This window comes from Sarcophilus harrisii, chromosome 2 (assembly GCF_902635505.1).
Source record: "Sarcophilus harrisii chromosome 2, mSarHar1.11, whole genome shotgun sequence".
Classification (NCBI taxonomy): Eukaryota; Metazoa; Chordata; class Mammalia; order Dasyuromorphia; family Dasyuridae; genus Sarcophilus; species Sarcophilus harrisii.
In genome coordinates, this window is record NC_045427.1 from 45,210,908 (window position 1) to 45,226,627 (window position 15,720).

The 15,720-nt window shown below is 33.2% G+C and overlaps 1 protein-coding gene across 2 annotated transcripts in view; it reads left to right on the forward strand.

The window, feature by feature from the left end:
- The window catches only part of FANCA (FA complementation group A), a 107,273-nt gene that overhangs the window by 16,337 nt on the left and 75,216 nt on the right, over positions 1-15,720 (forward strand). For both annotated transcript variants that reach the window (XM_023495132.2, XM_023495133.2), the window contains exons 9-10: positions 9,314-9,347; positions 12,841-12,907. In XM_023495132.2, coding sequence (XP_023350900.1) covers positions 9,314-9,347; positions 12,841-12,907 — 101 coding nt within the window. The remainder of the gene's footprint in view (positions 1-9,313; positions 9,348-12,840; positions 12,908-15,720) is intronic.

The following is a 15,720-nucleotide window of genomic DNA, read 5'->3' on the forward strand; positions in this document are numbered from 1 at the left end:
TAGATGTCTTGCCACTTGTGAGATGACACTGCTTATAATCATCCATCATCTTTCTTTGTAACATTGTATAGATGATATTTTCTTAGTGTTTCTTTGTGTCTCTTTCTCTGGTTGGCAAATAAGTCAAATGTTTGCTGATTAAGGTTCTTCCTGGATTCAACTTCTTATAGCAGTAAATTTACATTGGTTAAACTTTGGATTAAATTTTTATGGTGGTGATAAAACATAATCTGTAACATTTTCTATGAGTTATTCTTTGGTATTTTAGAACCTACAAGTTCTTTTTTCTTTTTAAGAAAATGTTTATGATTTAGAGTGAAGCTTCTTTGTTGTCTACAAGTCTTTTGATCTCTCATTTATTTTTCCTGAATCATGCATCTGCATATGTTTCTTATCTCGATTTTTCCCACCTTTGTATTTGAAGTCAACAAATGTATTTAGCTTTTTTTTTTTTTTATTTATTTACAGCTTTTTATTTACAAGATATATGCATGGGTAATTTTTCAGCATTGACCCTTGCAAAAGCCTCTTTTTCAGCTCTTCCCCTCCTTCCCCCTACCCCATCCCCTAGATGGCAGGCAGACGCATACATGTTAAATATGTTAAAAGTATATGTTAAATACAATATATGTAAAATGTATTTAGTTTTGAAGGATGTTTTCAGATTCATAAAATTCCCTTACCATTATTTCCTTAGTTACTAATATTGATGTTTAAGCTGCAGTTATTTTCATGGTCTTCCCCCCGCCACATACTTATCATTGATCGAGCAATTTGTGAGTTTAAATGTCCCATGAAGTAATGTTTCTTATTTCCTCTGGGTATACATTAAAATTCCTTTCTTTTTCTTTCCTAGGAATAACTGAACCATTCATTCATCCTTTGATTTAACTATAATTTATTTTTCTAATTCCACTTAAAGTAAGAATGATAAGGTCGCTGTGTTTCAGATGCTCAAGCACTATGATGCTGAAACACTATATTCACTTGCTGGATGTCTTTTTAGAATGCCAGCAAACTGAAATATGTTGAAGGTACAAAAACTTTTTTTCATGATTATAGAGCCATTAACACAGTATCTGGAACATAGAAAGTTCTATATAAAGTTAGCTACTATTATTTTTATTTTATAAAAACTTAATTTATTCTATTTGGTTAAATGATATTGAGGTGATAATTTTCTAAAGGATGTTGGTCAGAGAATAAATCATAGAAACAATAGGAAATTTCCACAACATCTGTTATTAGGGGACACATCAACAAAAGAGAAAACAGATTAATGATTTGGCTAGGGAAAAATAATATAGTAACAAATAACTCACTCCTTTAAATCACAAAAGTAGAAATTTTCAAAATTTGCAGAAGGGATAAACAAAATTGAGAATTAAAAGAACATTATGTAGCTAAATGTTTTTATTAGGAATGGATGCTGTATTTTGTCAAATGCTTTTTCCTGCATCTGTTGAGATAATCCTATGATTTCTGTTAGTTTTGTAATTGATATGATCAGCAATGCTGATTTTGATATTGGACCGGCCTGCATTCTTGTTATAAATCTCATTTGATCATCATGTATTACCCTGGCCATAAGTTGTAATTTTTTTGCCAATATTTTAAGATTTTTGCATCAATATTAATTAGGGAAATTGGTCTGTAATTTTCTTTCTCTTATTTTGGCTCTTCCTGGTTTAGTTATCAATCCTATATCTATGTCATAAAAGGAATTTGGTAAAACTCTTACCTATTTTGCCTATTTTTCCGAATAGTTTATGTAGTATTGGAATTGCTTGTTCTTTAAATGTTTGGTAGAATTCACTTATAAATCCATCTGACCCTGGAGATTTTTTCTGAGGGAGTTCATTGATGGCTTGTTCAATTTCTTTTTTTCAAAAATGGGGTTATTAAAATATTTATATTTATGTAAGTATTCATACATTTCTCTTAGCATACATTTGGGCAAAATAGCTGTTAAGAAAAAAATGCTGTAATACTTTCTCAGGAATCCTAGAAAATTGATTTAGACTAAAATGTTACAGCATATATCACAACTCTTCACTCCCCAATAGATACATGATCTGTACTTAATAGATCTTAACATAAAAAAAGTTAGATGAGAAAGGAAATCAAATAAGAAGGTAAAAGAGATACTTTTTTTTCTCCTTCTATTGCATAATTTTTTTTTTCTACTAAGAACAATTCAAATTGAGGAGTATGCAAAAACAAAATGGTTAACAACATCCAAGATGACTGAGATATTTAGCACATAATTAATCCAGATACATATTAAAATATACCCAAAAAGTGATAAATACCATTGCTGAGTTATTATTGGTTACCAAAAAATTTTGAAGAATAAAACAACAGCCAAAGACCTTCGTGGACAAGTCACATATCAACTTTCTTTCTTTCTTTCTTTTTTTTTTTTTTTTGTTTTGATTTTTTTTAAATTACAGCTTTGTTTTGACAGAACATGCATGGGTAATTTTTCAACATTGTCCCTTGCGATCACTTTTGTACCAACTTTTCCCTTCCTTCCAGCCCCTCCCCTAAATGGCAGGCAGTCTCATGCATGTTAAACATGTTAAAATATATCTTAAGTAACAGTATATGTTTATATATTTGTACAGTTCCCTTGTTGCACAAGAAAAATCAGATTCAGAAAGGTAAAAATAACCTGAGAAGAAAAACAAAACTGCAAATAATCCGCATTCATTTCCCAGTGATACTTCTCTGGGTGTAGCTGGTTCTGTTTATCATTGATCAATTGGAACTGAATTGGATCTTCTCATTGCCAAAGATATCCACTTTCATCAGAATATATCCTCATATAGTATTATTGTTGAAGTATATAATGATCTCTTTGGGATATAAGCCCAGTAGTAGCACTGTTGGATCAAAGGGTATGCACAGTTTGATAAGTTTCGAGCATAATTCCAAATTCCTTTCCAGAATGGTTGAATCTGGTCACAACTTCACCAACAATCCATCAGTATCCTAGTTTTCCTGCATCCCCTCCAATATTTGTCATTATTTTTTCCTGTCATCTTACCCAGTCTGACAGGTGTATAGTGGTATCTCAGAGTTGTCTTAATTTGTATTTCTCTGATCAATAGTGATTTGGAACATCTTTTCATATGAGTAGAAATAGTTTCAATTTCATCATCTGAAAATTGTCTGTTCATATCCTTTGGCCATTTATCAATTGGAGAATGGCTTGATTTCTTATAAATTTGAGTCAATTCTCTAAATATTTTGGAAATGAGGCTTTTATCAGAACCTTTAACTGTAAAAATCTTTTCCCAATTTATTGCTTCCCTTCTAATCTTTGCATTAGTTTTTTTTTTTTCATAATTATAACTTTTTATTGACAGAACCCATGCCTGGGTAATTTTTTACAACATTATCCCTTGCACTCACTTCTGTTCTTACTTTTCCCCTCGCTCCCTCTACCCCTTCCCCGAGATGGCAAGCAGTCCTACACATGTTAAATATGGTATAGTATATCCTAGATACAATATATGTGTGCAGAACTGAACAGTTCTCTTGTTGCACAGGAAGAATTGGATTCAGAAGATAAAAATAACCCGGGAAGAAAAACAAAAATGCAAACAGTACATTCATTTCCCAGTGTTCTTTCTTTGGGTGTAGCTGTTTCTGTCCATCCTTGATCAATTGAAACTGAGTTAAATCTCTTTGTTGAAGAAATCCACTTCCATCACAATACATCCTCATACAATATTGTTGTTGAAGTATATAATGATCTCCAGGTTCTGCTCATTTCACTTAGCATCAGTTCATATAAGTCACTCCAAGCCTCTCTGTATTCAGCCTGCTGGTCATTTCTTACAGAACAATAATATTCCATAACATTCATATACCACAATTTACCCAACTATGGGTATCCATTCATTTTCCAGTTTCTAACCACTACAAACAGGGCTGCCAGAAACATTTTGGCACATACAGGTCCCTTTCCCTTCTTTAGTATTTCTTTGGGGTATAAACCCAGTAGTAGCACTGCTGGATCAAAGGGTATGCACAGTTTGATAACTTTTTGAGTATAGTTGCATTAGTTTTGTTTGTACAAAAGCTTTTTAACTTGATATAATCAAAATTTTCTATTTTGTGATCAATAATGATCTCTAGTTCTTTGGTCACAAATTCCTTTTTCCTTCACAAGTCTGAGAGGTAAACTATCCTATGTTCTTCTAATTTATTTATAATCTCATTCTTTATGCCTAAATCATGGACCCATTTTGATCTTATCTTGGTGTACGGTGTTAAGTGTGGGTCCATGCCTAGTTTCTGCCATACTAATTTCCACTTTCCCCAGCAGTTTTTGTCAAATAGTGAATTCTTATCCCAAAAGTTGGGATTTTGGAGTTTGTCAAATACTAGATTGCTATAGTAATTGACTGTTTTGTCCTGTGAATCTAACCTATTGCACTGATCAACTTGTCTATTTCTTAGCCAATACCAAATGATTTTGGTGACTGCTGCTTTGTAATATAGATTTAGATGAGGTATAGCTAGGCCACCTTCATTTGATTTTTTTTTATTAGTTCCCTTGAAATTCTTGACCTTTTTGTTCTTCCATATGAATTTTGTTGTTATTTTTTCTAGGTCATTAAAATAGTTTCTTGGGAGTCTGATTGCTATAGCACTTAATAAATAGATTAGTTTAAGTAGTATTTTCATCTTTATTATATTCACTCAGCCTATCCAAGAGCACTTAATATTTTTCCAGTTGTTTAAATCTGACTTTATTTGTGTGGAAAGTGTTTTATAGTTTTGCACATATAGTTCCTGACTTTCCTTTGGCAGATAGATTCCCAAATATTTTATACCATCATTATTTTAAATGGAATTGCTCTTTGTATCTTGCTATTGGATTTTATTGTAATGGATAAAAATGCTGAGAATTTATGTGGATTTATTTTGCATCCTGCAACTTGGCTAAAGTTGTGGATTATTTCTAATAACTTTTTAGTAGAATCTCTGGGATTCTCTAAGTTACTATCATATCATCTGCAAAGAGTGATAATTTGGTTTCCTCATTACCTACTCTAATTCCTTTAATCTCTTTTTCAATTCTTATTGCCAAAGCTAGCATTTCTGATATAATATTCAATAGTGATGGTGATAGTGGGCAACCTTGTTTCACTCCTGATCTTATTGGGAATGGTTCCAGTTTATCCCCATTACATATGATGCTTACTGATGGTTTTAAAAAGATGCTTCTGACTTTTTAAAGGAAAAGTCCATTTATTCCTATACTCTCAAATGTTTTTAATAGGAATGGATGTTGAATTTCATCAAATGCCTTTTCTGCATCTATTGAGATGATCATAAAGTTTTTGTTAATTTGGTTATTGATATAGTCAATTATGCTAATATTTTTCCTAATTTTGAACTAGCCCTGCATTCCTGTTATAAATCCTACTTGATTGTGGTGTATTATCTGGGGATGATTTTCTGTAATCTTTTTGCTAATATTTTATTTAAGATTTTTGCATCAATATTCATTAGGGAGATTGGTCTATAATTTTCTTTCTCTGTTTTCAACCTACCTGGTTTAGGTATCTGTACCATGTCTGTGCCATAAAAGGAATTTGGTAGGACTCCTTCAAGCCCCCTTTTTTCAAATACTTTATATAGCATTGGAGTAAATTGTTTTTTAAATGTTTAATAGAATTCACATGTAAATCTATCTGGTCCTGGGGATTTTTTCTTAGGGAGTTGATTAATAGCTTGTTCTATTTCTTTTTCTAAAATGGGACTGTTTAACCAATTTACTTCTTCCTCTGTTAATCTGGGTAAGCTATATTTTTGAAGGTATTCATCCATTTCATTTAAATTATCGAATTTATTGGCATAAAGTTGGACAAAGTAACTCCTAATTATTGCTCTATTTTCCTCTTCATTAGTGGCAAGTTCTCCCTTTTCATTTTTAAGACTAACAATTTGATTTTCCTCTTTCCTTTTTCTAATCAGATTTATCAAGGATTTATCTATTTTGTTGGGCTTTTTTCATAGAACCAACTCTTAGTTTTATTTATTAATTCAATAGTGTTTTTACTTTCAATTTTATTAATCTCTCCTTTTATTTTTAGAATTTCAAGTTTAGTGTTTGACTGGGTTTTTTTTTTTTTAATTATAACTTTTTATTGACAGTACATATATGCATGGGTAATTTTTTTTTTTTACAACATTAATCCCTTGCACTCACTTCTGTTCCAACTTTTCCCTTCCCTCCTTCTACCTCCTCCCCTAGATGGCAAGCAGTCTTATACATGTTAAATATGTTATAGTATATCCTAGATACAATATATGTGTGCAAAACCGAACAATTTTTTTGTTGCACAGGAAGAATTGGATTCAGAAGGTAAAAATAACCTGAAAAGGAAAACAAAAATGTAAACTGTTCACACTCATTTTCCCGAGTGGGGGGTTTTAATTTGCTCCTTTTCTAGCTTTTTAAGTTGCAAGCCCAATTCATTGACCTTTTCTTTCTCTATTTTATGTAAGTAGGCCTTTAGAGATATAAAATTTCCCCTTATTACTGCTTTGGCTGCATCCCACACATTTTGGTATGACATCTCATTATTGTCATTTTCTTGGGTGAAATTACTAATTGTGTCTATGATTTGCTGTTTCACCCAATCATTCTTTGGAATGAGATTATTTAGTTTCCAATTATCTTTTGTTTATTTTCCCCAGGCTTTTTATTTTCATTGCATTGTGATATGAAAAGGATGAATTTACTATTCCTACATTTCTGCATTTGAATTTGAGGTCTTTATGTCCTAATATATGGTTAGTTTTTGTATAGGTTCCCTGAACTGCCGAAAAGAAAGTGTACTCCTTTCTGTCTCCATTTAGTTTTGTCCAAAGATCTATCATATCTAAGTTTTCTAGTATTCTATTTACCTCTTTGACTTCTTTCTTATTCATTTTGTGGTTTGATTTATCTAATTCTGAGAGTACAAGGTTGAGATCTCCCACTATTATAGTTTTGCTGTCTATTTCTTGCAGCTCTCTTAACTTCTCCTTTAAGAACCACTTGGTGCTTATATGTTTAATATTGATATTGCTTCATTATCTATGCTACCCTTTAGCAAGATATAGTGTCCTTTCTTATCTCTGGGAAAGAGATACTTTGCATAAAAATAGATAGGGCATAATTTCTTAATCAAATAAGAAATAAAGATAATCATGAAAGATTTTTATTATACAAAATTCATAAAAATTTCCACAAACCAAATATATTTAGAATTTGATAAGAAAGTTAACTGAAAAATAAATATGTAGCAAATTTCTCTGGTAAAGATCTGATACCAAGATAAATAGAAAGAATCATACATTTTGTTAAAGGATATGAATTAACACTGCTCAAGTGCTTTAATAGTGTGAAAAATTATTCTAAATCACTAATAATAAGAGAAAGTGAAATTAAAAGAACGTTGAGGCTCCGCCTTATACCCATCAGATTGACAAAAATGTCTTTTAAAAAATGGAAAAGGATTCATACATACAAAAGCTTTTTTGGCAGCACTTTTTATAGTAGCAAAGAACTAGAAACAAATTTGCTGTCCATAAATTGAAGAATGTTTAAATTATAATATAAATATGTAAATTATAGATATAGTACAATATTGTGCTTTTAAAAAATTCTCTTATCCTGATCTTTCCTTCTGAGTTGTCTTTAGATGGAAAATTGTTTCACTCTGTCCTTTTATGGGTTTTTTGCTGCTCCAGAATTTGTTTTGAGACATTATTTAAAGTTTTTTGGAAAAGTTTGAGGGAGAATTTAAGTGAGTTCCTTCCTCTTCTTTGCCACCTTGGTTTTGGTCCTGTTTCCCACTAGAATTAATTGTGTCACATGGTCAACCTTATGTTTTTAATAGGAAGATCCCTTTGGCAGCTAGGTTGAGAATGAACTGGAGTGAAGAAAGACATGGGGCAGGTAGATCAAATAGACTTTTACAGTAGTCTGGCTGTGAGATGATAGCAGTCTTTACCAGGGTGGTGGAAGCATCAGGAGTGAAGATGTGTACAGGAGAAGTTGTGAAGATAGGGATGATAAGATTTGGCAACAGACTGGATATGAAGTCAGTGAGAATAAGGACTTGAGAATGAGCCTGTGTGACTCAGAGGATGGTACTGGTCTCAGTGGTAACATGAATGTTTGGCAGGGAGAAGGATTTTGAGGAAAAGATGAGCAGTTCAATTTTGGATATATGAGTTTTAAATGTCTTTGGTTTGAGATGTCCAGTAGGAAATTGAACATGTGGGACTAGAGGTCAGGAAAGAGGTTATGCTGGAGAAACTGATCTGAAAAACATCTGCATAGAGATTGATAATTGAATGTATGGGAACTGATGAAGTTATCAAGAGAAAAATAGTATTAGGGGAAAAGAGCAGAGACCTCAGAGCAGATTATGGGGACACTCAGGTTAGCAAGCATGACCCGGATAAAGATCCAGCAAAGATTATGTTTATCATGGACATGAAGTTAAAACACTTGTGGGTGATGACAGGATCAAGAATAAGATCAGCTTAGAATGGAGGTGAGGCAGAGTGCAGGAGTAGGGTATTGCAAAAGATACATTGAGGAAATGGAAACTTGGGTGGTTGAAGGCGAGATATTGGTATGTCTGTTCCTTAGTACGGGAGGATATAAGAAATGACCAAGGGTCGTCGAATACAAAGAAATCTGGGCAGACATATATGAATGGGTGTAGAGTAAAATGAAGAGAATCAGGAGAAAAAATTTATGCTGGGATTATAATTAATAATTTTGAAAAACTGATCATTGGAGTGATCGGTAAGGACTCCAGAAGGTATTTATTCCCCCCTCCCCCCTTACTAGAGGGTAGGTTAGGTGGAGGTGCAAAAAGAGGCATATATATGTGGCTGATATGGAAATTTTTTTTTGACTACTTATTATAGAGGAGTACTTTTAGTTTGGGGGCAGAAGTTGTGATGGGGAATGGATATGCAGTGATACTGATGTTTTAAGAAAGGGATGTCAGTAAAATATTTAAAAAATGCAATGGAGAGCTGAATGAGGTTTAGAAGAGAACACAGAGTAGTAATGTTACTTCATGTTAAATTTAATGTATATTTTTAGAAACCAAGCTGTGTATGGAATAAAGATTTTTAGTTTCATATATAATCCCCTATTTCTCTTTATGTATATGGAAATCTTTATATTTGTGAAATTCATAATTGAATTTTTAAAATGCCTTTGGTGGGGGAGGAGTGATTCTTTTAAATTACTGAATGATGGCAATTTGTTATATTTTAACAGATCTGTATTGCTGTACTACAGAAAATATTGACATGTAAGTAAATTGTTTGAAGCCCTAAATTTATGAAAAATTTATTTTGCTTATTAGTAGTTCTGCATAGAGTTTTCTGAAATTCTGTTTGATATATTTCCTCTTTTCTCCATATTTTGTCATCTAATCATAGCCTCAGTCCTAAATAATAGGCCTCTTTCCTTAAGTAGGTATGAATTTTCTCTCCATGTTTTATTACATCATTTTTAGTTCTCATTATTTTCCAGAGACTAAGGAATAGAGATACTAATTTGTGCTAAATTGTCAATAATTTTTATTAATATTCATTAATATTTTGAAACATTTTTAAAGGCTTAATATATGGTATAATTTATTCTTAATTATACTTGATAAATGTAAGAATTGGTATCACATAAGACAAGTAATTTTTTAAGTTTAAAGAGTGTTTTTGAATTTTTTTCAATTGTTTCTTACTTGCACAATAAAAGGAGATATGAGGACTTTTTAAAGGAAAATATAGTAATTCACCAGAATCAGTACTTTGCAATTTGCCATGTTACTTGGGAGGAATGTAATACTGCTTCCTGAGCTATTAATGCTTTGTTCTTTTTTAAATTTATCAGTCAATCTTTGCTGTTACTGATTCTTTGCTGGTCAGGTTTTTTAGTCTTAATGTTGTACTTTATATTATGTGTGTTCCATATTTCTTCTGTGTGGTAGATAATCTTAAAATGACATTTTTAATGCTACAATATTATAATTCATGTAAATTCATTGGTACAACTAGTGGTTCTTGACCAGTGAACCATAAATTGTATGGAATGTATATTTACAATCACATGCAGTTGCCAATTTAAATATTCAATGTGCCCCAGTTCTTTTTAGCAAAAAGTAATATTGTGCTATGAGCAAAAGGAGTTTGAAAAACAAAACATAGACCCACAATGAACACTCTCTCCTTTAGTTGTTTTATTGGCCCAGCGTAGAAATAATTTAAAATTGATGGTGCTTGGGGCAGCTAGCTGGTGCAGTGGATAGATAAGAATACCAGCTCTGAAGTCATGAGGATCTGAGTTCAAATCTGGCCTCAGACACTTCCTAGCTGTGTGACTCTGAGCAAGTCACTTAACTCCAGTTGCCTCAAAAAAAAAAATTGATGGTGTTCATATTTATGTGGAAGATTAGTCTGTTGAAGCTGTAAAAATAAAGTCTTAGCCCTAGTCCTAGGAGATTATGGGGGAGGGGCATAATAGGAAAGAATATCCCTTAGAAGAGATCACTATTTTCTTCTTTTACTGATTGTGGGAGTGTCTCTCCATTCCTTCACATATTTCTTTTTTTCCTTTATTTAAAAAAAGTCTGAATTTGATGTAGAGCAAATGATAAAATTATTTTTTCTTCATTTCAATTTATACTATTCTCTATTAATATCTTCTGCTCTAGCTGTTACATCTCCTCTCTCTCTAATCTTCAATCTTTCCTTGTTTACTGCTTAGTGAATGTTTCTTGATTGATTTAAAAGGACTTTATATTTGATCCTGCAGGTAATAAGGAAACAACTTAAATTAGGAAGTAACATACACTCATACTTTAGTAAAATTATTTTGGCAGCTATATGGAGTTTAGACTGGACTGGGGAGAGACTTCAGGCAGAGAGAACAATTAACTGTTTAGTCTAGGTGAGAGATAATAAGGGACTGAACTAGTTTTGAGTAGAGAGATACACATGAGATTCTTAGGGAAGGTAGAAATAATTAACATCGGGTATTGAATTGAAAGTAAGGAGTGAAAAATGACACCACGATTGAGAATCTTGTTAACAGAGGATGGTGATGCCCTTAACAATGATAAGTTCAGAAGATTTGGATTTGGGAGGAAAAATGAATTTTATTTTGGACATATTGAGTTTGAGATGTCTACAGATATCTATAAATTGAGTTTTGAGATGCATAATTTGAAATGTCCAATAGATACTTGTATTATATGGAACTTGTGCTCAGGAAAAACAGACCAGGAGTAAATATATAAAGCTGGGTATCATCTGTGTAAAGATGATTACTGAACTTATGGGAGCTAATGAAATCCACAAGTGAGTGAATGTAAAGAGGAAAGAGGACCCACAATTAATAGTTGTGACATAAGATCTAGCAAGTAAGACTGAGGACAAGTAGGAGGAGAACCAAAACACAGCAGTGTCCTAAACATCCTGAGAGGAGAGCAGATCTAGGAGGTGAAAATCCAGTTTTCAATGCTGCAGAGAGGTTAAAAAGATGGAAGAATGAGAAAAAGCCATGAGATTGGTGATTCTGAAGAGAACATTTACAGGTGACTTCAGTAAGAGGAGAAGAGATGGTAGGGTCAAGTGAGTTTTTTATAAGGATAACGGATGGAGTCACTTAATTTCTTACTAAAATCCACTTTCAACAGAGAAAAGCATGGTTAGGCAGAGAGAACATCTTTTTCTATATCATCCATTTTGTTGTATTTGATTCTGCATGAACTGTCACACTGGTTTCAGTAGCAGATTTCTTTTGGTGTCTTCTTTTCTAATTGGCACAAAAACACTTAATTGGTAAAGAAAGATTTAAGTCTTGGGAATATCCTTCTCCCTTAAATTAGCCTGACAAATGATTTAGTGAAACTAAATTCCTTATCTATCTCCTAAAGTAAATGATATAAATTTTCCTTAACTATCATACTTTTTCTTTGTATGGCCAGCTGTGTCTTAATGAGCAGTTACTTTTTTTTTCTTTTGTTTCATATAATGTATAAATACTAAATATAAATATTTCATATAATGCATAAATTATTGAAGACAGGGACTATTCCTCCCTTTTCTTATATCCCAAGAATTTTCCATAGTACCCAGCTCATAATTAAGTGCTTAATAAATATTTATTGACTTATTGATTTGACATCAAAATAGATATTGGACATGTTCCTAGGTGATTTGCTTTTTTAATGTGCTTTAAAAGATAATGGAACTCAAAAAAAATTTGGAAGATTCCTTCTGCTGCATTTATTATATGTTCCTACTGTCTTTTTTATTTACCTTGTATTATATGTCATTGTGGATTCTGGTAACTGTGGCATGTCATTGTCCTTGACTATTACTACCATTACTGCCAAAGTGTTAGTCTTAAAGTGGGTGTCATATAGTGAACATGGCAATGTCAAATGCTGAATTTTATCATTTTATCGAGTGATTCAAAGGAAAACTCTTTAGGTTTGGATCAAAGAAGTATGTTTTCACTTGTAAGTTATACAGTAACTGAAATTCAAAAGGTTCCATAAATTTTTTAAACCACATTGTTGTCAGAGTTAATAGTCTTCATGTCTTTGCCACTAGGAGTTTCCAATAAGTAACAAACCTTCAACATTAAGTTCTGCTGTCCAGTTCCCTAATAGGATCATCTGTTTGATTATTATTATAGAGACTTAGAATTAATTTCTTCTTGATAGTACTAATATAATTCTATTTTGGTTTAATGCTCAATTATAATTTCATTTATTCTGATGTTTGTTTTGTTATCAGATATACTTAGTGCTCTTGCTACTGAAATACAAGAAGAGTCGTCTACATTCAAGACAGTCAAGTGCTGGTATGTATATATTTATGCATTAGTGAATTTATTCACTGTATTACAGTAATAGTATTTTCTCCAAGTTTAAGCTCTATTTCTCCATGTATTCAATAGACACACTAGAAGTCCTACTTTGATTGTTCTATTCATTATGTATAGAGGTAGTTCTGTTTTTGCAAAGGCCATGTCAGCAGAAGATGCTGTGTATAACTTGCACTGTTAAACAGTAAAGCCCAAAACTAAGTTCTTTGTCTGTTTTCCCATGACAAGTCTGCCTGAGAGCAGAGTTTTATCACCAGAGAGATTTTTTTTGTTCCCAGCAGTTGAGTAAACTACCTATGAAAGTATGGAGAAAGTATTTCCTGCACTGGTAGAAAGTGTGCTCCTATTATTAAAACTGAAATCAGTCAGTAAACATTTATTAAGTACCTATTACATGCCAGAGGCTATGCTAACTCTGGGGAAAGGCAAGAGACAGTTCCTTGTCTCATAAAGCCCACAGTTTAATGGGCCCCAAGAAACCATGTAAACTATATACAAACCATCCATGTACAGGATAAATTGAGATACTCATCAGATGAAAGGTTCTAAAATTAAGGGGGTAAGAGGAAAAGCTTCTTGTAGAAAGTGACTGAAATCAGGAAGGACAGCCTTCTAGGAGTGAAAGAGGTAGAGGGACAATCAAAAACCATTCCTGGAGTTGGAAAACGGAGTTTTTTGTGCAAGAACATCAAGAAGGCCAGTCACTGGATCACATAGTACATGAGGGATGTAAGGTTAAAGAAGAATAGAAAGGTAGGCCACCTAATTGTTCATGGCTTTGAATGACAAACAGAAGATTTTGGAAGAGATAGAAAGATACAAGTTTAAATAAAGGTATGACAAAGTGCTTTAAGAAAATCACTTTGGTGACTGAATAGAGGATGGATTGAAGGGGGAGAAACTTAAGGTAGGCAGACATGTTCAGCAGTCTAGTCTGTTGCAGTAGTCTAGGTGTGAGGTAAAGAAGACCTTTACCAGGGTGGTTGGTATTGTTAAAAGAAAATAAGGGACATATTTAAGAGATGTTGCAAAGGTCTTGACAACAGATTGATTCCTCTCACCATCTCCTCCCCATAACCAAGGATGGTGCATTATGAAGTATTTTCATTTGATGTATGTTCATTTTGAACTGAATTATGAAGTATATTCATATATCCGGTCAATCAAGTGCTTATTATGTGCCAGATACTGAGCTAAGCACTGTGAATAACTATAAAATCAGAAAGAAAGATAATACCTGCTCTCAAGGAACTTATATTTTAATGGGAGAAGATAATACATAAAAAGGAGTTGAAAATCTAGGGGTAAAGGGATGAGTAAAGAAATACCAGGTGGGAACATACTAGAGAAAGTCCTGTAGGGATGAGTTAGCAATGCACCCTAGTTCTTCTGGGCTGCTTATTGCCTGTTTTCTTTTGACAGTGTGTATTAGTGGAGAGTTGAGATTAGGATACTTGTTTTATTTAATTTTTAATAGTATTTTTACAAACACATGCAAAGATAGCTTTCAGTATTCACCTTTGAAAAAGCTTGTGTTCCATATTGTATTTAACATATACTATAACATATTTAACATGTATTGGACTACCTGACAATAGGGGACGGGGTGGGGGGAAGGAGAGGAAAAGTTGGAACAGAAGGTTTTGCAGGATCAATGTTGAAAAATTACCCATGCATATGGTTTATAAATTAAAATCTATAATAAAAAAAAGAAAAGAAAAAAACTTGTGTTTCATATTTTTCTCCCTTGCCTGCCCTCCTCCCCAAGATAGCAAACAATCTAATATAGCTTAAACATGCAATTCTTCCAAGCATATTTCCATATTTGTCATGTTGTGCAAGAAAAATCAGATCAAAAGGGAAAAAAAATAAGAGGGGGAAAAAGCCAAGCAAACAAACAACTACCACGAGAACAAAGGTGAAAATATTATGCTTTGATCAACATTGATCAACATTCAGTCTCCATAGTCCTGTCTTTGGATGCAGATGGCTCTCTCCATCCCAAGTCTACTGGAATTGCCTTGAATCACCATCACAAGTTCATCACAGTTGATCATCACATAATCTTGTAATTGCTGTTACAACTCTTGGTTCTACTCACATAATATCAGTTCGTGTAAGTTTCCAAGCTTTTCTGAAATCATCCTGCTGATCATTTCTCACAGAACAATAATAATATTCCACAACATTCATATACCATAATATATTCAGCCATTCCCCAACTGAGGATTATCCACTCAGTTTCCAGTTTCTTGCTATTACAAAAAGAGCTGTCACAAATATTTTTGCACATGTGGGTTCTTTTCCTTCTCTTATAATCTCTTTGGAATATAAGCCGAGTAGAAACACTGCTAGCTCAAAGGGTATGCATAGTTTGATAGCATGGTTCTAAATTGCTGTCCAGAATGCTTGGATCAGTTCATAACACCACTAACAATGCATTGACACTCTGGTTTTGTGATCCTGCCCATGACATTGACTTAACTATGTGACCCTGGGGAAATTAGAGGCTCAGAGTTCCAGTTCCCTAACATGTAAAACAGCATGACGATACTGCAGTGCTGAGGAGCCTCAGTGGGCCATGGATAGAAGGGCCTCTGTGCCCCCTCTCCTCGCTCCGGCCAGGGGGGTCTCGGGAGTCGGGGCCCGGTTCGGAGGGCCATTCTTGTAGTACTTAACAAGTACCTAGGTACTTGTAGTACTTAACTCATAGAGTGATTGTGAGATTTGTATTTAAATTGTGTTGCAAATTCGAAAGCATCATATTATTCTAATTTTTTAGCCACTCT